This window comes from Zootoca vivipara, chromosome 8, assembly GCF_963506605.1.
Source record: "Zootoca vivipara chromosome 8, rZooViv1.1, whole genome shotgun sequence".
In the NCBI taxonomy this organism is placed as follows: domain Eukaryota; kingdom Metazoa; phylum Chordata; class Lepidosauria; order Squamata; family Lacertidae; genus Zootoca; species Zootoca vivipara.
The window spans coordinates 2935991-2956789 of NC_083283.1; the positions used below are offsets into that span (position 1 = coordinate 2935991).

General features: G+C 48.6%; 2 protein-coding genes across 3 annotated transcripts; one reads left to right on the top strand and one right to left on the bottom strand.

Annotated features, from left to right (window-relative positions):
* The first annotated feature begins 518 nt into the window (after positions 1 to 518).
* TIGD5 (tigger transposable element derived 5) lies at positions 519 to 4831 on the top strand. Its single transcript, XM_060277555.1, has one exon. The coding sequence runs from the start codon at positions 790 to 792 to the stop codon at positions 2722 to 2724; it is 1935 nt and encodes a 644-aa protein (XP_060133538.1). The 5' UTR covers positions 519 to 789; the 3' UTR covers positions 2725 to 4831.
* A 782-nt stretch (positions 4832 to 5613) lies between these two features.
* Positions 5614 to 20058, bottom strand: PYCR3 (pyrroline-5-carboxylate reductase 3). Of its 2 annotated transcripts, XM_060277556.1 has the most exons (8): positions 19917 to 20058; positions 16776 to 17075; positions 15951 to 16015; positions 14601 to 14780; positions 12495 to 12707; positions 11793 to 11885; positions 7995 to 10632; positions 5614 to 6486 (listed from the first exon to the last, which is right to left on the bottom strand). In XM_060277556.1, the coding sequence occupies exons 1-7, from the start codon at positions 19999 to 20001 to the stop codon at positions 10450 to 10452; spliced, it is 1119 nt and encodes a 372-aa protein (XP_060133539.1). In that variant the 5' UTR covers positions 20002 to 20058; the 3' UTR covers positions 5614 to 6486; positions 7995 to 10449. The 2 variants fall into 2 exon arrangements, with proteins under 2 accessions (XP_060133539.1, XP_060133540.1); XM_060277557.1 differs by lacking the exon at positions 16776 to 17075 and having other exon boundaries at positions 5615 to 6486.
* Between the last annotated feature and the right edge of the window lie 741 nt (positions 20059 to 20799).

Genomic DNA, 20799 nt, shown 5'->3' on the forward strand with positions numbered 1-20799 from the left:
GGGGGATTCTGGGAACGCGGCTGCTCGGGACGCGCCATTCCCGCTTCGAAATGGGGGGGGAGGGAACGGGTCCAAGGAGAGGAAAAGGAGGAAGTTGGATAGGCGCGGAGCAAATAGAGTGGTGAATGTTTTTTGGGAGGAGGGTTAATAATCTTACTAACGGTCATCAATGTGCAGATGAAGTTAATACGTTTTCTTTAAATTTTCTCCCCCCCTACCAGCGGTGTCGTCAATGGAATAGTCCGGTCCGGTGAAAGTGGAGGGGGGAGTGAAAAGGCATAACAGGCTGACGGCAGCGTGAGGCTAGCCTTTTAGAAAGGTAATCCCTGAGGTTGTTGCTTTTTATGGCAACATATCCGGTGAAACAGACTTGCGGATTTTAGAAGTCAGAAATCCCAGTTTCTTTCACTGGACGATTCCCCCCCTCCCCGGATTCGACGGGTTGGAACGATCCAAAAGGGAGCATCATGAAAGAGTCCAACAGACCGCAAAACATGGGGGAGAGCAGCAGAGGAGAGGACGATTCCATGGAGAGAAGAGGATGGGGGGACGGAAAGGGAGCTGTCCCGCCGCGCATGCGCCTTCTAGGCCGCCCTGCCCTATCGGAAGGCGAGAGAGGCAGAGAAGACAAAGGCGGCCGCTCCGCCCCTCCCTCGCTTTTCAGCTCTCCCCGCATATAACGCGCCCCGCTTTTCCCGTGACTTGTTTTTATTGCCCCCCCCCCCGACAATAAGCCTGCCTCTTTCTTGTTTGGGACACTTCCTCAGGGGCCTTTGACGGGAGCCCGCCATGGCAGGGGGGCAAGGTGCCCTCCTCCCTGCAGTGGAAGGAATCGGGGCCCCAGGCAGCCCTGAGGGGGACCAGGCCTCACCCATGAAACGGCCACCAGCGTCGGGTGAGCCTGCAGGCTCCTCGCACCCGTGCCCGCCCTGCAGCAAGCCTGACGACGATCTTGCAAGACGGGCCCCCCGTGCCACCGCATCTTCCCCGCTGCCGCCGTCCAAGATGGCTTTCCGCCGGGCCTACTCCATCAAGGACAAGCTACAGGCCATCGAGCGCGTGAAGAGGGGCGAGCGGCAGGCCTCGGTGTGCCGGGATTTCGGGGTCCCCGGCGGCACCCTCCGCGGCTGGCTGAAGGACGAAAGCAAACTGCGCTGGTTCCTGGACCAGTTGGGGGGCGACGTGGGCACCCACCGCAAGAAGATGCGCCTGGCCAACGAGGAGGAGATTGACCGCGCCGTCTACACGTGGTTCCTTGCCTTGCGCCATCACGGTGTGCCGCTCTCCGGACCCACCATCCAGGCCCAGGCCGAAGCCTTTGCACGGCAGATCTATGGGCCCGAGTGCACCTTCAAGGCCAGCCACGGGTGGTTCTGGCGGTGGCAGAAGCGGCACGGCATTTCCAACCAACGCGAGGGGGGCGGCTTAGGGGTGGTGGGCGACACGCCTGCCCTCCGAGCGGAAGCAGATGCTGTTTCCCCCTGCTCGGCCTTCTCCGACCATCTCCGCCCGCCCGTGGCTGCTGCGCCACCAGATGAAGGCGGGTACAGCGATGACCAAATCTATAACGCTAAGATCACCGGGCTTTATTGGAAGCTGCTGCCTGGCCAGGCCCGACTGCCACAGCCTTGCTGCCTCCCGCAGCCTCTTCCATCACGGGCGGTAGACCGGGTCACGGTACTGCTCGCCGCAAATCTAACTGGCTCCCACAAGCTGAAGCCGCTGGTAGTGGGAGGCCTGCGGGACTTTCCTTGCCTCCAGTGCCACAAGAGGGAGACGCTCTCGGCTTGCTACCGCTACAGCCCCCGGGCCCGGCTGGGTCGCTCCCTGCTGCGGATTTGGTTCTTTGACGATTTCGTGCCTAGCGTGAAGCGCTTTTTGCGTCGCAGCTGCCTCCAGCAAAAAGCCGTCATTCTGCTTAGCTGCCCCTCCATGCACCCCGAAGAGCCGTCCCAGCTTCAAACTCCGGACGGGTCCATCCGAGCGCTCTTCCTTTCCAAGGCGGCAGGAGGGTCGCTGGGAGGCGGAGGCCGCATTTCGGCGCCGCTGGAACAGGGCGTTGTTTCGGCCTTCAAGCAGCTCTACAAGCGGGAGTTGTTGCGTTTGGCCGTGGCGTGCCTAGTGAGAGGAAGAGCCATGGGGGAGTCTGAAAAAGCTGATGAAGAGCTGGACTTTGGCCGCTCTTTTCTCCTGGAGGATATGCTCTGCCTAGCTGGCCTGTCCTGGGATCTCATCCCGGCTGGATCCATTGAGAAATGTTGGCTGCTTGGCCTGCGTGCAGCCTTTGAGCCCCACTCTGGAGGGGAAGAGGAGGAGTCGGGAGAGGCTTCTGCAGGTGTGGACAACCTGGACTTCGCTGACCTCGTACACCTGGCTGCCCTTACCTGCAAGGGCCTGGCTCCAGAAGAAGTGGCCGATTGGCTCCACTTAGATGATGTCATTCCGGACACAGAGGAAGGGGAAGGCGAGGAGGAGGAAGAAACAGTTGAGACAAGAGATGGTGGAGGTGGCGGGAGGGATGGAATGGGAGATACTCCGCTGCCCACTGCCCAGGAAGCAATACAAGGCCTGCAGAAGGCCTTGCGCTGGCTGGAGAGCCAGGATCCCCAGGAAGTTGGGACGCTGAAGGTGGTCCAGCTCCGGTCCTTCATCAGCATGGCGCAAAGGCTGAAGAAGGCAGCTGAGCCCGACTCTTGGCAAGGAGGCTCAGAGCAAAACAGCTAACCAGATTATTGCACTCACCTACATATCTGGTGGAAGTGTTTACTCTTTATGCAGCAATAGGAGATGGTGCCGTGTGCCCATAATCACTGGGAGGTGCAAATACGGCACAATCAGGGCAGAACAGGATAGTTCCTTACCCCCTTCTTATGAGTATTGGGGTGAGGCTGTTAAAGGGGCTTGACTCCCCAAGTTCTGGGGGTTGGAAAAAAGCGGCTATTACAGGAGAGGTGCCTCTGCTCCCTAAACCGTTTGCTCAGGGTGCAATTCTTGCCTGATCCTCATGGTGGAACCATATGGACTTCCTTCTTACTTAGAATTTTTGCATGGTGGAGGTTTCCTTTCGAGCACACTCTATGCAGGGCAAAATTAAAGACTTGTCCTGTCCAGCAAACAGGTTGAAAAAGTTGTCCCAAGGTGGAGACAATCTCGCTGCAAGTTCAAAGAGATTCGGGGGGGGGGGGAGAATGCTCCCTGCAAAAGGGGTGGGGAGTTTGCAGTGGTTTTCCAATGTCAAACAAAAGATTGAGGTGTAAGCTGGCCATGTGGGAACACTCTAATAGAATAAGGAATGCACAGAAGTACAGGAGAGCGCTCTAGAATTCAAATGTTACTTAAAAAGCAGTTATGTATGAAAGGGGCAGAGCTGTGCAATGGGAAGAGAGCCTAGGCAGGAATATAGTACTCCCTACCTATTTTATGCCGTCCACAGCATCAGAACTGACTATTTGGTAACTCCCCTCACCCACCTTTTTTGTAAGCTTATCACACTTGTTGAAAGGGCTGCTTGCTATTCCCCTCTCCATATTTCCTCCTTAGTTTCTTGCTGAATCTCCTCTTTTTAAAAATCAACAACTATGCCTTTCTAAGAAGCACACTGGATCAGGACTGGTGAGATCAGGCATCCCCAAACTGCGGCCCTCCAGATGTTTTGGCCTACAACTCCCATGATCCCCAGCTAAGAGGTCCAATGGTCAGGGATGATGGGAATTGTAGTCCAAAACATCCGGAGGGCCGAAGTTTGGGGATGCCTGGGTGAGATGCTCAGGAAGCTTTGGGTGACAGAGAGATGAGGTGGTGCTAACCCTCCATGGGTTACGAGTTCCTTGGATGCGTCGGAAATAAGAGACCCGCCTTGCCTGCCAGCCAAAGAATCAATTTAATGAAGTGCAATGGTACAGCTACTAGTCTCTCACTTGTGAACAGACTTGAATTGGACTTCAGAGACTTTAATTTTCACATCTTGTGAGTGTTTGGAGCTTTGGGGGGTTAATGCTGTCCTATTACAGAATTTGGGGGGGGGGACAAAATGATTCCTGAACATGCTCAAGAAGCAGACTCTTTTTCCATCTCAGAGTACAGCAATTATTGGGAAATAGAAGCCTTTTATTCAATTTATTGTTTTCCAATTCTGTGATAGAGATCAGCAGGTGGGATCCAGTTATTTTAATGTAATGGATTTATGCCCTTCCTTTTGCTCCCTGGCCCCAGTAAGACAGTGGCTGTTGGGTTCCAAAAGCAGTTGAGTAGATCCTGAGTAATAACAAAAGAGAAACACATGAGGCTTGTCCTGCAAGACTCTGAGCACGTGGGAAGTGCATGCAAAGTGCCTGCCTCTCTCCCTGTGTCAGGTCGTTTTATTAACAAAAGAATTTCAGCGCAGCATCTTGTAAGAACCAATCAAATTCTCTCTGGACATTTCAAAATGCCACGTGGGGCAGAGTGAGGTAATAATAAACTTTTTAAAAACTACAAAGACTACTTTGAAGCATGCATATTAAAACAGATAAACAGAGGGTAAGGAAGGAATGCACTTCGGAAATCCCAAGGGCAATAAACTCAGGAAAGAAATTAGCTACAGAGTAACAGAGCTACATCCAAGCTATCTTATATAAGATGCTTTGAAAGGATGCCTGGCAAGTAAGCAAATGGTTTGTGTGAATACGTGACTGCCAGGCCTAGGGAAAATTGGAAGAGATGCAGCGCCTTGCTGGATTAGATCAGAAAATATGCTTATGAGTCAAGCCCAGTCAAATGATGCTTTCATCATGACACAATAGCCTGCTCCATTCGTCATAATTTTTCATAGCATAGAATCATAGAATCATAGAGTTGGAAGAGAGAAATCATAGAGTTGGGAGAAAAGCAATGACAAACCTAGACAGCATCTTAAAAAGCAGAGACATCACCTTGCCGACAAAGGTCCGTATAGTTAAAGCTATGGTTTTCCCAGTAGTGATGTATGGAAGTGAGAGCTGGACCATAAAGAAGGCTGAGTGCTGGAGGAGACTCTTGAGAGTCCCATGGACTGCAAGAAGATCAAACCTATCCATTCTTAAGGAAATCAGCCCTGAGTACTCCCTGGAAGGACAGATCGTGAAGCTGAGGCTCCAATACTTTGGCCACCTCATGAGAAGAGAAGAATCCTTGGAAAAGACCCTGATGTTGGGAAAGATAGAGGGCACTAGGAGAAGGGGACGTCAGAGGACAAGATGGTTGGACAGTGTTCTTGAAGCTACGAACATGAGTTTGACCAAACTGCGGGAGGCAGTGCAAGACAGGAGTGCCTGGCGTGCTATGGTCCATGGGGTCACGAAGAGTCGGACACGACTAAATGACTAAACAACAACAACAGAGTTGGAAGAGACTACAAGGGCCACCCAGTATAACCCCCTGCCAAGCAGGAAACACCATCAAAGCATTCTTGACATATGCCTGTCAAGCCTCCACTTAAAGACCTCCAAAGAAGGAGTCTCCACCACACTCTTTGGTAGCAAATTCCACTGCCGAACAGCTCTTACTGTCAGGAAGTTCTTCCTAATGTTCAGGTGGAATCTTCTTTCTTGTAGTTGGAATCCATTGCTCCGTGTCCGCTTCTCTGGAGCAGCAGAAAACAACCTTTCTCCCTCCTCTATATGACATCCTTTAATATATTTGAACATGGCTATCATATCACCCCTTAGCCTTCTCTTCTCCAGGCTAAACATACCCAGCTCTCGACATGACCACCACATCTCACCGTTTTTATGTTTTGTTTTGTTTTATTTTTCTTATTTTGATATAAAGGAAAGTCAAGAAGGAATGCATTGTGTAAAACAGCAAATGCTAATTAAAATAGTAACAACTAATAAACCATATATGAGCCAGGTTCGAATCTATCCAGTTCTAAAGCTGACCGACCAGTCTTGATCAATGTCAGCCTACTGAGGAAGCACGGAGTATCAGACAGAATGGCAGGAATGTAATTATAACTTCTTTTGATTACATGTTAAAAACCAACCATCTGGTAAGCGAACATTCAACATAACTGAATGTTATCTGCTGAACATGAGTGCAATTCCAGGCTAGAGTTCCTGTGTGCAAACAATGACTCATTTTTTTTTACAACAATTCACAATTTTACCATAATAGGTATCTGGTGTGGTAGTAACTCTAGGTGTGTATAATGAAATAGCATCAGGAGGTAATGTTTTCATTATTTTCCCCCCAATCATGCAGATTGGCATATTGAAGGAGACCTTTCTGAATCCAATCAGAAAAACACCTCCCCATGTTTGTGTCATGTGCCATATGAATAGGCATCATCAGAAGCAAAGTCTTCAGCATTCTCCAGGTTCCTTTCGGACAGCCAGCAGCCGTATGAGGAAGAGGTCGGGCACGTTGAGCTTTCCCACGAGTTCGCTGAGCCTCTAGGGGTGCAGCCAGGGTCATGGCCATTGCCAGCTCCAGAACTGTATTCTGCAGATCTTGGTGACCACAAGGGACCTGAGGGGGTGAGAACAGAAGCAAAACCATGTCCCCAGGCAATCAAAGGAACAGGTCCCTCCCAAGCCAAGTTGGGTAGCACTAGAGGGCGTTCCAAGGGGACATTCCATAGGAGAAAACTTATTAGGAAAGGAAAAAGTTGATTGATTTAAAGTAAACAGAAGTACCGATGCAACATCACATAAATCCTGTGGCCTAACTCTTTGATCTCCAAGCGATTCCCCGAATAGCTGGCAATGGGCCAGCCCATGGAGCGAGCCGCTCGCTCGGTGAGTCCCCCCCCCACGCTGCACTAAACTGGCGCAGCGTGGCGCTGGGACTCGCCAAGTGGCACCGGAAATGGTGTCTGCGCAGACACCGAAAACCGCTTCTGCGCAGGCGTGATTTCCGGCATCTGCGCAACTGCAGAAGCAATTTCTGGCGCTGTGGACATGCGCAGACACCATTTCCGGCGTCACGCTGCGCCCGGCCAGCCCATGGCTGGATAACCTTGCTGGCGCCTGTCTTAGCCCATCTAAAAGGCCAGCGGAAAATGCCATTTTCTGTCACACTCCGCTTTAGTTCTTTAAGAACTGTGAAGGGTAAAGATCCACGAACTCCATGACTCTGTGCATTTTGAACAACAGGACACACAGCTAAGAGAGGCAGCACATCAGCAATGTCCTCGCTACTTACTTCCGTCATAATTTGAGTAGCCAATTGTTGCACTGGAGTCTGCGATGCCTCTTCTGAAGAAGCTGGCATGTAATCTGCACCTGAGCCAGGCCATGAAGCAGAAGGTGCCAATGCAATTACAGCCGGCAGGGGCTCAGAAGGAGGCTGCAAATATAGAGGCTGTTTTGGCGGTAATAATTTTGGAGCATTAGCGGTAATGACTAGAGGTTGCAGCAACGGATTAGACAGTTTTGCAACCTCATCTCTACACAAACGCCAAATGTGCAAGACTTGTGGAGGTGCCTAAGGATAATTATGCAGCGCAATTCCCACTCTATCCCATTTTCCTATATCTAAAGTACCTCGCTCGGGAAACCAAGGACAGAATTTTGCAATCTCTAACAACAATTTATCAACAAGGGAGACTAAGTGCTTACCATGCCCTACTTGATCTATAATAATAACAATAACAATAATAATTTATTATTTATACCCCGCCCATCTGGCTGGGTTTCCCCAGCCACTCTGGGCGGCTTCCAACAGAAAAATAAAACACAGTAATCTATTAAACATTAAAAGCCTCCCTGAACAGGGCTGCCTTCAGATGTCTTCTAAAAGTCTGGTAGTTGTTTTCCTCTTTGACATCTGTTGGGAGGGCGTTCCACAAGGCAGGCGCCACCACCGAGAAGGCCCTCTGCCTAGTTCCCTGCAACTTGGCTTCTCGCAACGAGGGAACCGCCAGAAGGCCCTCGGTGCTGGACCTCAGTGTCCGGGCAGAATGATGGAGGTGGAAAATAATAACTTATTCTTATGCTTTTCCTGCAATTGTGATAGTCTGCTTCCCATGATCTCACCTGAAGGGATATTTGGGGCTTTTTCCAAGCGAATGAGATCGTTCAGCCCATGGACCTTTTGCAGGGGGGGTCCACACTGCCCAGGGATAGCTGCTAACTTCTGAGGGGAATCCAGTGCAGAAGTTCCTTCTGTGGCCTCACACGGTTTCTTTCTTCGCCTCACACGTTTTCTTTTTTTTGGCATCACAGGTTGGGTCCCGAAAGCAGTTGAGGAACTGGCTCCTGAGTAATAACAAAAGAGAAGCACATGAGGCTTCTCCTGCAAGACTCTGAGCATGTGGGAAGTGCATGCAAAGTGCCTGCCTCTCTCCCTGTGTCAGGTTGTTTTTATTAACAAAATAATTTCAGCGCAGCATCTTGTAAGAACCAATCAAATTCTCTCTGGACACTTCAAAATGCCACGTGGGGCAGAGTGAGGTAATAATAAACTTATTTAAAACTACAAAGACTACTTTGAAGCATGCATAATAAAACAGATAAACAGAGGGCAAGGAAGGAATGCCCTTCGGAAATCCCGGGGGCAATAAACTCAGGAAAGGAAAGAAATCTACCTACAGAGCTACATCAAAGCTATCTTATATCTTTACGGTAGGCAAGATGCTTTGAAAGGATGCCTGGCAAGTAAGCAAATGGTTTGTGTGAATGCGTGACTGCCGGGCCTAGGGAAAATTGGAAGAGATGCTTTCATCATGACACAATGGCTTGCTCCATTCGTCATAATTTCTCACAGCAATCCAACATGACCACAACAAGTGGCACCCCAGATCACAGCACATGCACAAACTTTGAACGAAGCACGCTTGCCTGGGCCCGATCGGAACCTGTGAAAGGAAAAGTCCTGTCTCCCTTGCACTGTGAGCAATGTACAATTTCGGTCCCTTTTTAACACTTCCAGCTCAACCCTATGCTGTGTTAGGTCCACGTAGGACACCTATAGCTCAGTGGCAGAGCACATTTAGAAAGTATCGCACTCTATTCGCAGCCAACCCCAGGAAGAGGTGGGAAAGAACTCTGAAACGGTTGCTGTTTTGTCAGCGTAAATATTGATTCAATATAATGCAGCTTCTATGCTCCTAAGGCGCTTCAGTGCACTACCAATAGCTGTGAGCCACAAGGGCTATGCTTCTGAATGCCAGTTTGCTGGAAGCCACAGGGAGAGGGCTCTTTGTGCTTGGATCCTGCTTATGGGCTTCCCAATAGAGGACAAATTTGGTTGGCCACTGTGAGAACAGGATGCTGGACTAGATGGGCCGCGGACCTGATCCAGCAGGCTCTCCTTATGTTCTTATTTAACCAGCCAGTCTTTGGTTCATCTGCAATTGATGTTTACTCTGCCAGATGTGTTCCTTTGCTACTTCCATCAACACCATCCTCTGTACCAGAAGTGCAGCTTCTTTTAAAGGGAGGTACCGTGGAAAACAGGGACTCGGCTGGCGCTGTGGTCTAAACCACTGAGCCTAGGGCTTGCCGATCGGAAGGTCGGTGGTTCGAATCCCCACGACGGGGTGAGCTCTTCCTAATGTTTAGGTGGAAGTTCTTCCTAACGTTTAGGTGGAATCTTCTTTCTTGTAGCAATGGATTCAAACTACAAGAAAGAAGATTCCACCTAAACATTAGGAAGAACTTCCTGACAATAAGAGCTATGGAATTTGCTACCAAGGAGTGTGGTGGAGTTTCCTTCTTTGGAGGTCTTTAAGCAGAGGCTTGACAGGCATATGTCAAGACTGCTTTGATGGCGTTTCCTGCTTGGCAGGGGGTTGGACTGGATGGCCCTTGTGGTCTCTTCCAACGCTATGATTCTATGAGCTCCCGTTGTTCGGTCCCTGCTCCTACCAACCTAGCAGTTTGAAAGCATGTCAAAGTGCAAGTAGATAAATAGGTATCTCTCCGGCGGGAAGGTAAACGGCATTTCCATGCACTGCTCTGGTTTGCCAGAAGCAGCTTTGTCATGCTGGTCACATGACCCAGAAAAACTATCTGCAGACAAAACGTCGGATCCCTCGGCCAGTAAAGCGAGATGAGCGCCGCAGCCCCAGAGTCGTTCACAACTGGACTTGACTGTCAGGGGTCCTTTACATTTTACAGTGCAAAAGGCTCGTTTCTGCTAGTGCTTGTATGCTCAGGTAACTTTGGTACATAATAAGGACACAAGAGAAGCCAACATGTCAATAGGAAGCCTGGAGTTGGGTGTGTTTAATAATATTGAGGGCTCGGAGAGAGATGATGATTGCCACCAGTGTGGATTCTTCCCTTGCTGTGGAGTCACTGGGGGGGGGGGAATCCCATGAGTGTCAATCTTCCAAACAGACCGCATTATGAAATTCAGATGTGCCACAGCTCCAGGCCACCTGCCCCAGAATTCTTCCCTATCTTCTTTCAGATGGTTCTCCATCCTGATCCCACACATAAGATGCAGGGGCCTCCATCGCCAAGGCTACCACATGCCCACCCTCTCTTATCGCTTGCCCAATGTCCGAGCGCGGCTGGTGGCTGCCTCCACAGCGTTCATGACGGTAGAGCGAAGAGACCCCTTTTCCAGCTCATGCAAAGCGTGGATGGTCGTTCCCCCTGGGGTGCAAACAGCACTTCTCAGAACCGCTGGGTGCTCTCCTGTTTCGAGGATCATTTTTCCTGCTCCCTGGAAGAAAAGACAACAAATACAGTTTCGGGGTCGACGGCCGGGGGTAAGGTGGGGTGTGGATGGCGCACGGGATTTCCACACAAGGAACCCAAGTTCAAATCACTGCTCGATCACAGACAGTGTTAGAAACTCAGATATATAATCTAATTGCCAAATGACACCTTAAACCTAGGTTATGGCCGACACAATGGAATGTCTACGCTCTGGGTTTCCTCCCCGCCCCCCCTGCAAGGGGGTTGTTTGTTATTGTCAGGGATGCTGGTGGCTACCCTCAAGTGACGACGCTCCACACCGTCGTGTCTTCAAGGCTTTTATTGGTGCATACTTATTTACACTGCAAGAAATAGAGGAAACATGACTGTTCAGTCTTCATCAGAATCTTGCAATGGCGCTTTCCAGCTACGCGCCCAGCAAAGTAGTTTGGGGACTCCAAAGCGCCGCCCCTTGCTCCTACAGGAGCTGGCACGCCTCAAATCAGGTGTTGGGGGGGAAAGGGCACCTGTCTGCTGCCGGAGCCCTGTACCGACTTGCTCACTTCCTCCTGCCCTTCACTGGACCCGCTGCTGGAGCTCTGACTGGTTGAGGAGCTGGGCTTTATGATGGGGGCTGTTCTCTGTAACTCTGCCCCCTTACTGTTATTTTAAATAGTAAATCTCAAAGCAGTTTACAACAATGAAAACATCAAATTAAAAAGAATCCAGGAGAGGAGAAATTCAAGCTTCGAGGAAATAATTATAGAGCCTTAGCTCGGTCTGTAGAGCATGTGACTCTTAATCCCAGGGTTATGGCTTCAAGATCTATGTTAGGCAAAAGATCCCTGTGTTGCAGGATGATTGCAGGGTCTGGGTTGGTTCATATAGAGGCGGTCCTTGAGGTATTGCAACCCTGAGTGGTTTAACCAGCACTTTGAATTAGGCACAGAACCTACTTGGCAGCCCGTGCAGTTGGGCTGCAAACCGTCTTGCCCCAGTGAGCAACCTGGCTGCTGAGTTCTGTACCAGCCGAGGCTTCCGAACTGTCTTCAGAGGCATCCCTACATATAACACATTGCAATCATTTAAACCTAGGGGTTACCAAGGGAGATTATCGAGGGATGGAGGCTGTGAGATGGGATGGTGGAGAGACAGAGGAGGTTGGCCGTAATCACAGCTCCTTACCAAGAGGGTCTGAGCAGCAATCTTCTGGGCCATAGCTGTCGGCATCCCCATCTTTACGGCACCTTCCGCCAATGCTTCAGCAAACATGTACGCCTGTGGCGATGGGGAGAGAATAAAGAAGAGGAAACCGTTACCAGACCTTCTAATTAGATTAGAACAATCACTTTCTGGAGTTCAAAGGCTTTATTCATGCAGGGACTATTTACAGCATGAGATGAGAGAGCAAAAGTAGCAGGCATCTTGGTATCAACAAGGGAGAGAAAAGTAACCAAAATGCCTCCGCTTTTAGGGGTAGAGTTAACTTAGACTAAGCAAAGATTATAAGTGCTGTCATGGTTGCTAGAAAAACAGTGCCCTCATGTGGTTTAAACTAACACATGCATTAACTTGAAGCTCAAGGCAAGGGTTAACTAACTTGTACTTGGCTAATCTGAATATGATGTTGGACTCCAACTCTCACCATTGCCACTGGCATGCCAAAGCAATAAGATGCTGAAGCGTCGTACTCCAGCAATGCCTGAAGCTCCAATGGGCAGCCATGCACAATGGGGGACCCCGAACGTAGAAAGGGGGTGGCCAAGGCGAGAACTGCAGAATATGCAGCCTTGGCCTTTAGGTTTTCTTTCCTGGCTGTGTTTAAGCCCAATGCCATGCCTACTATGTAAAAGGCCACTTGCGGACCCAACAGAAAAAGCAGCTCACATAGGCAACGCCGCTGCCGCTCAGCCCCGTGTGGATGTCGATGTAGGATTCGGGGCCCTCTTCACACAGCCCGCTGTGAGACAGCAGCCTCTTCAGCAGGGCCACATCCTCTTCATCAGCGCAGGTGCCCCGAGCCACAACGGTGGCGCCCGCCTGGACCACGCAGGGAAGGTTGGGCATGATCCGCAGCACTTTGGTCCCAGCCGGAAGCAGCTGTGGAGCCCCAGAAAAGCAGAAGAGGGAATGTGCATTAAGTGTTGCAAGCAGGGATGCTTTACCTAACATTTAGCCACTACCCACAGGGAATGAGCTTAAGATACAACATTCTGCAGGGATTCCTAGCATTCAGAACAGGTTGTTTAAGGAGATGTAGTTTAAGCTGAGTGGATAATGTGAATATTACCTAGAGGTTATGGGGAATTTAAGGCAGTGGTTTCCAAATGTTTTAGGGCCACCCCCCCTGGTTCCATAAACTCATCCCTAGTGCGCCCTATCCTATTAAAAACATTCAGAACAGTAGCCAACGTGACCCACTAAGATAATCATAGAAGCATAGAATTGTGGGGTTGGGAGGGACCATGGGTGTCATCTAGTCCAACCCCCTGCAATGTAGCAATGTTTTGCCCAACATGGGGCTCAAACCCACAACCCTGAGATTAAGAGCCTCATGCTCTACTGACTTAGCTCTCTAAAACTGGAAACCATAATTGCTCATTTATTCAAAATCCAATTAAAACTGTTTGGTTTAATTAATTGAACGAAACAGATGAACTTAGTCCAGCGATACCAGCTTTTCAAAATCTGATAGTCATTTTCCCCTGCCACCCCTTGCCTCTTAGCATACCCAAGTAATCCCAAAATCCCCCCAGGGGGCAGTACCACCCACTTTGGGAACCACTGATCTAAGGGTTGTGTTCGACCAAGATTTACTCTGAGCGAACCCATTGAAATTAACTAATCTTTAGACAAGCCTTTGCAGTATGAATTTCCTTTTTAACCAGCAAGTATTCACCATGGACTGCAAGAAGATCAAACCTATCCATTCTTAAGGAAATCAGCCCTGAGTGCTCACTGGAAGGACAGATCCTGAAGCTGAGGCTCCAATACTTTGGCCATGAGAAGAGAAGACTCCCTGGAAAAGACCCTGATGTTGGGAAAGATGGAGGGCACAAGGAGAAGGGGACGACAGAGGACGAGATGGTTGGACAGTGTTCTCGAAGCCACCAAAATAAGTTTGACCAAACTGCGGGAGGCAGTGGAAGACAGGAGTGCCTGGCGTGCGCTGGTCTATGGGGTCACGAAGAGTAATAGAATCAGAGTTGGAAGAGACCACAAGGGCCATCCAGTCCAACCCCCTGCCAAGCAGGAAACACCATCAAAGCATTCTTGACATATGCCTGTCAAGCCTCTGCTTAAAGACCTCCAAAGAAGGAGACTCCATCACACTCCTTGGCAGCAAATTCCACTGCCGAACAACTCTTACTGTCAGGAAGTTCTTCCTAATGTTTAGGTGGAATCTTCTTTCTTGTAGCTTGAATCCATTGCTCCGTGTCCGCTTCTCTGGAGCAGCAGAAAACAACCTTTCTCCCTCCTCTATGTGACATCCTTTTATATATTTGAACATGGCTATCATATCACCCCTTAACCTTCTCTTCTCCAGGCTAAACATACCCAGCTCCCTAAGCCGTTCCTCATAAGGCATCGTTTAGTCGGACATGACTAAACAACAACAACAACAACAACAAATTCACTTATGCTTTTTGATTGATTTTTTCCTTACATGTTGCAAACCTCAATATGTTTATTTTTATTAAAGTGCAGATTACAACTAATTAAATAAGGGCCCCAGGTTAGTCATGCGCCTTCATTTCCGTGAGTCTACTCTGAGTAGGACTAGCACTGGCCCTCTCTGCTAACAGAGATTCTGTTTAAACGGCAGGTGCCAAGGATTCGACACGATGTGTGCAAAACCTGGGTTCTTCCCGTGAGCTGCAGCCTCTCCCTATACCTGCACATACCAGGTTGCGGCAGCACCAACACCCTACTTCACAGTGCTGGGTGTGCCTATGGGGATGGGCCTGGGGTCTTGCTCCTCCAAGAACTCACCTCTTCTAAGGCCTGCAGTGTGACTCCAGCTGCCATGGAGACAACAACGTGTTTTTTGGTGACAGCAGATGCGATCTCTCGCAGAACCGCGGGGAGCACATCGGGCTTGGTAGCCAGGAATACGATGGTGCAGTTCTCCAGAATTTCCAAGTTACAGTGTGTTGTCTTGCACTCAAAAGTCTTTATTCAAAAGAGAGGTCACAAGATAAGAACATTAGAACTTCATGCTCTGCAGGTATACAGCCCAGTATACTGTTTCTGACAGTGGTCGAGTACATGGCTCTAGGAAAGCCACAACTGCGACGAGTGAACAGCACACACAGCTTCCCCACTCATGTACTCTAGCTAACTGGTGTCTAGACACACAGTGATGTGGGGCAGAACATTTCCCAGTGCTTAATTTTTCCATGGATCTACAGATCTGAAGTGCCCGTTTCTTTTTTTAATGTAACTTTTATTGAATTTTCAATTTTTTTGCAAACTGTCTTCAAATTAAATAGCAACGTCTTTCCATGTCCCAAGTGGTTTTGTTCATACCCTTTTCTACTGCATTATAGATCAAACACTTGTCTATTACAGAAAGCCCTCTAACACATTTACTTTGTCATTTTACTTCCGCTGCTCCTATCTCGAATCCTGCCTGCGATTTCATTTGATTATACTGTACAGTGGTACCTCGGTTTATGAACACAATTGGTTCCGGAAGTCTGTTCATAAACTGAAGCGTTCATAAACTGAAGCAAACTTTCCCATTGAAAGTAATGGAAAGTGAATTAATCCGTTCCAGATGGGTCCGCGGCGTTCATAAACCGAAAATTCATAAACCGAGGTGTTCATAAACCGAGGTTCCACTGTAGTGGTTCCAAATACAGTGGTACCTCTACTTACGAATTTAATGTGTTCCGAACGCACATTCGTAAGTCGAAAAAAATTGTAAGTCGAATCCCATAGGAATGCATTGGGAGAAAAAATTCGTAAGTAGAAGCAACCCTATCTAAAAATTCGTAAGTAGAAAAAATCCTATCTAAACCGCATCCAAGATGTCGGACGGAGCTCTGTTCGTAAGTAGAAACATTCGTAAGTAGAGTTATTCGTAAGTAGAGGTACCACTGTAGTCCAAAAAGGGCTTCCCTTCTTCTTTAAGAATTTCATCTTTTCAATCTCTTAATATTGCTGTCAGTTTGCCATTTCAACATACAGTACTCTATTGCTTTTAAAAGCCATTCCTCCTTTGTTAGAATGAATTGTCCTTTTCAAGCCATCCAAGTTAGCGGGCACCACTGAATGGAGGCTTTTAGCATTTCATGGCCTTTTTGATTCAGGTCCTGTTGACATTTGACCTTCACTTACCTGGAACTTTTCCAGGTTCCTGTTGGATGGAGCACTGGCAAAGATGTTCACTGCCTGGACTTCTCCTGCGAGAGATGTGGAGAAAAAAAAGCTTGGCTGAATGTACGGCACCTTATGCCTTGCCCAAACATGAGCCCAGCAGAAGAAAGACCACTCTGTTTTTGCAAGCTGTCTTGCAAAAAAGGACAAGGCAACAAGTTCAGCCTCATCATATCTAAGTAAGTCAGAATAGATTCATCTGCAGCTCACAAAATTCTCTAGAAAAACACTTGTTCCCCACTATTGACAAAGGTGGATAAAGGAAAGTTTTGACCCTGAACAGATTCCAAAAGGCACAAATGAAAAGCCTCTGACATCTTCACCTCTGGGGGGGGGGAACCCCCTTAAAGGATTTCCTTCTCCAATCTCAGGGAATTTGGGCTCCAAGTGATTCAGGGCAGGGGTGGACAACCTGTTGCCTTCCAGGTGTGCAAGACTCTACCTGCCATCTTCCCTAACCACTGGAACGGAAAGGAGTCGTGAGCCCAACAACATACAGAAGACATCTGGAGGCAGCCCTGTTTAGGGAAGCTTTTAATGTTTGATGTTTTGCTGTGGTTTCATAATTTCTTGGAAGCCACCCAGATTGCTGGCAATCCAGTCAAATGGGCAGCATATAAATATATTATTATTATTATTATTATTATTATTATTATTCCAGACCCTGCTTCCCTGGCTTAGATTGCGAATATTAATATATATGTGATAGTGTAACTAAAAGACTGTAGTAGTTCATCCTTTGCTAAAGAAACTCTCCAGACCCCCCAAGAATTATCAAAATTTTACCGTCTGGTCGCCAACATTCCATTTTTGAACAAGATGTTTGGGTGTGGGGTGTTGACCCTACTCCAGGATTTCCTGGGAAAGGGAGATTATCTTCAGCCCTTTTAGTCTGGTTTCCAACCTGGTTTTGGGACTGAAACTGCCTTGGTTGCCTCGGTAGATGACTGATGCTGGACGCTGGCCCCGGGGAGAATGACCCTGTTCCTTCCGATGGCGTCCTGAGCCACTTTTGGTGCCATCGACCCCGGTGTCCTTCCCGGGAGGGGGTTTCTGTGTGTCGTAATAAAGAGGCTCCGGCTTTTCCTGGGGGGGCAGATTCCAGAAGGTAGTTCCGAGGTGCACCCCCCCTCCTGCTTGGCCCTTTTGTTTTCTGGTGTCCCACAAGCTTCCAACTTGCCGTCTACCTACCTAACACCGACATGAAACCCACACAGAAAGAGAATCTAGAGTTTTGGCGTCCTCAGTCACCAATACGCAGGTGGCACACAGCTCTGGATCTCCTTGCCATCTCAGTCCAGGGAAGCTGTAGAGGTTCTGAACCACCCCATGAATAGACTGGATGCAGATGAACAAGTTGAAACTCAAGACTGTACAAGGCAGGTGTGTTCTCGCCAAGGGGACCAACCAGCCCAGTGATAGGGTTACACTCCCCCTGAAAGATGGGGCTTGCCGTTTTGGCATGCTCCTGGACACAGCCCTGCCCGTTGGCCAGGCGGCAGCTGTGGTCAGGGGTGCCTTGCTGCAGCAACCAATTGTGGAAGGCTCCTGGAGTGGTCAGGCCCAGCCACGGGGACCCATGCATTTATGTAGACAGGGGTCATGAGATTACAGTAAACAAACTCTAGATGAGATCACCCATGGAGTATGTTTGGAAATTTTGGGAACTCCTCTTAGCACATAATGCCTTTCAGGACCTTGTTACTCCCTGGCTCTACCAGCTGCTGGTCATACATTGGCTCCCAGTACGTTTCCGAGCACAATTCAAAGTGTTGGTGCTGACCTTTAAAGCCCTAAATGGCCTCGGTTCAGTATACCTGAAGGAGCGTCTCCACCTCCATAGTTTTGCCCGGACACTGAGGTCCAGCACCGAGGGCCTTCTGGCGGTTCCCTCGTTGCAAGGAACCAGGCAGAGGGCCTTCTCGGTAGTGGCACCCGCCCTGTGGAACGCCTTCCCATCAGATGTCAAAGAGAAAAACAACTACCAGACTTTTAGAAGACATCCGAAGGCAGCCCTGTTTAGGGAGGCTTTTAATGTTTAATAGATCACTGTGTTTTATTTTTCTGTTGGAAGCCGCCCAGAGTGTCTGGGGAAACCCAGCCAGATGGGCGGGGTATAAATAAATAATTATTATTATTATTATTATTATTATTATTATTATTATTATTATTTTCCATGTGCAATTAGAAGTCCTTATCAGCTTGACTGTGCAACTGGCATGCTGTTGGCCAAGTTTCCCCTGCACAACTTACTAGGCAATTTGGCACTTCCATGGGACAGGATTTAGTCGGGGTTTGTTAGTGGGGGTATTACATGCTTCAAGGAACAAAGAAGGGAATCATCAAAGACAGGCGAGTATCTTTCCATGAGCCGGAGTAATTTTCCATGATGGATGTAAAGCCATAAAAAGCTCAGTTACACTCTGTTACAAAACTTTCCCCCACCTCCCATTCTGCAACACAGTTTGCAGTACACTTACTCTGAAGTAAGCCCCACCTATTTTGCAGCCTGGTGCTAGATAATTGAGCTACTGTTTTATACTGTATTGCTTAATAGACACGGAGGTGGTTGTTGTTACTCAAGTTTTGTCATGTCTGAAGGCCTTGGAAAAATTATTCCACTTGGAGGTATTTCACAGGACAAAGTATGGCCTAAGGGTGGTCAGGACTCCACTTACCCCATCTAGAAAAAAAAACCCTCCTCTGAACCTGTAACTGAAATGGACTTTTAGTATTTTAGGGTCAGTTTAGTGATTTCCCCCCCTTTCACTTTTAAGTCCTATTCTTCAACTACAATCCTGTAGTAGTTTCTCAGAGTAAGTAGCATTAGACTCAATGGAACTTAAGTGTGCATAGGATTACAGGTGAAACTCGGAAAATTAGAATATCGTCGAAAAGTGCATTTATTTCAGTAACGCAACTTAAAAGGTGAAACCGATCTATGAGATTGATGCATGGCATGCAAAGCAACATATGTCAAGCATTTATTTGTAGCAATTGTAATTATTTGTCGTTAGGGAGGTCAATTATAGATGGAATGTAATTAATGAATTGCAATAGCGATGTTTATTTTTGTTTATTATTGTATTATTGTAACTATTTATTTTATTACTGTGGAATTTCCAAAAGAAAGCATTTGCAAAAATTTAAGAGAAAAATAAAAAATAATAAGTTGCATTACTGAAATAAATGCACTTTTTGACGATATTCCAATTTTCTTAGTTTCACCTGTACACTGTGCTGTAAAATTAAATGAGCTTGCTACCAATGCTATTAAGATGCACTAGGCTCTGAACACCCAATTCCAGGCAGAAACAGAAGTCCTGTAGGACATAGACTTATGAATCTACATAGTGAGATTTTCTACCCATATAACCCAACATTATCTGACTCGGGTGTGTGGAACCTTTGGCCCGCCTGGTGTCGTGGAACTGTAATTCCCATCACCCCTGGCTTTTGGCTATGCGGGCTGGGGCTGATGGGAATTGTAGTTCAGCACCACCTGGAGAACCAAAGATCCAGCACACCTGAACTAGCTTGGCATCAGAGATCTCTCCATCTTCTACCACCTTCTCAAGGTACCTGCTGTTACTATGCCTCCTCCCAGGGTCACCTAGCCGAGCGCCCTGCAAGTATTCTAGCCAGAAATAATTTTTAGTCTGTTTTTCAACCGACGCCCTTTGCACCGTGCAACAGTCAGATCCACCACCTTTGGACCCCCCTCACTTACAGCAGGTTTACTCAAAAGCAAGCCTCACTTGCAATCCGATGGCGTTCATTTTTCCTACAAGGGGCTTTCCTAGCCTCAAAAGGTTATTTTGTTGCTGATTTGGGCACAACGGAGGCTTTTTCTAGGACTTTGTGCATGCAGGAGGTTCCCCTCCCCCCCCTCACAAACTCTACCTTGCCTCTCCTACCTGCCCTTACCTGCCAGCAGGATCGCCTGGGCCACAGCGCTGGCCATGCGCCCCGCCCCGATGAAGCCCACTCGCAGCTGCCGCAGTTTCTCCATCGCCGCCTCCCGCCCGACCTGCAACGGACGGACCGGATCGTGTCTTTTTTCCGAGGAGCTGAGCTCATAATACCCACGTGGTCCAGCCCAGACTCCGCCCGCCGCTTGAGCCGGGGAGCCAATCGAGCCGCGCGGTTCCTCCCCCGCACGGTTAGCGCGAATCCCCGCCGCCCTTCTGAAGGCGGCCATTCATCTTTCGCCTCCGCTCTCCTGATTGGTCGCCGTTGGATTCCAAGCGGGGCGTGGGAGGACCGGCACAGCTGCGGGTTGGCTGGGCCGGCTCTGACGTCACCGTTAGAAGTGTTCATAAAAAAAAAAGGATTTGCAGCGCTTTTGCCGGGAAACTTTTGAAATGCTCGTTTGGGGGAATCCGGAGACGCAGGCGAGTGGGGAGATACTTGGTTGAGGGCATTTTATTTTATTTTATTTTATTGCATTCATATTCCTTTTTCTTCCTCTTCAATGATTTCAAGGGGACGTGCATGCTTCTCCCCCTTCTCCTTTTAATAATCACAACAGCCCAAGGTCACACCCAGTGAGCTTCAGGATGGCCGAGTGGGGATTTGAACCCTGGTCTCTCACACACTAACCAGTACGCCACACTGCTGCTGACTAGGGGACTGTAACAGACCTTGCTGGGAGTTGTCAACATTTTCCTGTCTCCCAAATTACACGGGATTTTAAACGTTTTGGTGTCCAGCTTTAGCTCATTGCTTCTAGAGCTGCCACTGGCTCCCCCGAAATATCCGGCTGCCATGCCTTAAAATCATAGAGTTGGAGGCTACCACGAGGGTCGTT

What these genes read in the sequence shown, in the direction of transcription:
- PYCR3 (XM_060277556.1), bottom strand. Translation starts at nt 20,001, where the DNA reads ATGGAGAAACTGCGGCAGCTGCGAGTGGGCTTCATCGGGGCGGGGCGC. An exon ending in CCAGGCGATCCTGCTGGCAG is followed by an intron (nt 17,076 to 19,916) that starts GTAAGGGCAGGT and finishes CTGCCCCCCCAG; the next exon opens with GAAAAGCCGGAGCCTCTTTA. An exon ending in GGAATGTTGGCGACCAGACG is followed by an intron (nt 16,016 to 16,775) that starts GTAAAATTTTGA and finishes CATCTCTCGCAG; the next exon opens with GAGAAGTCCAGGCAGTGAAC.
- TIGD5 (XM_060277555.1), top strand. Translation starts at nt 790, where the DNA reads ATGGCAGGGGGGCAAGGTGCCCTCCTCCCTGCAGTGGAAGGAATCGGG.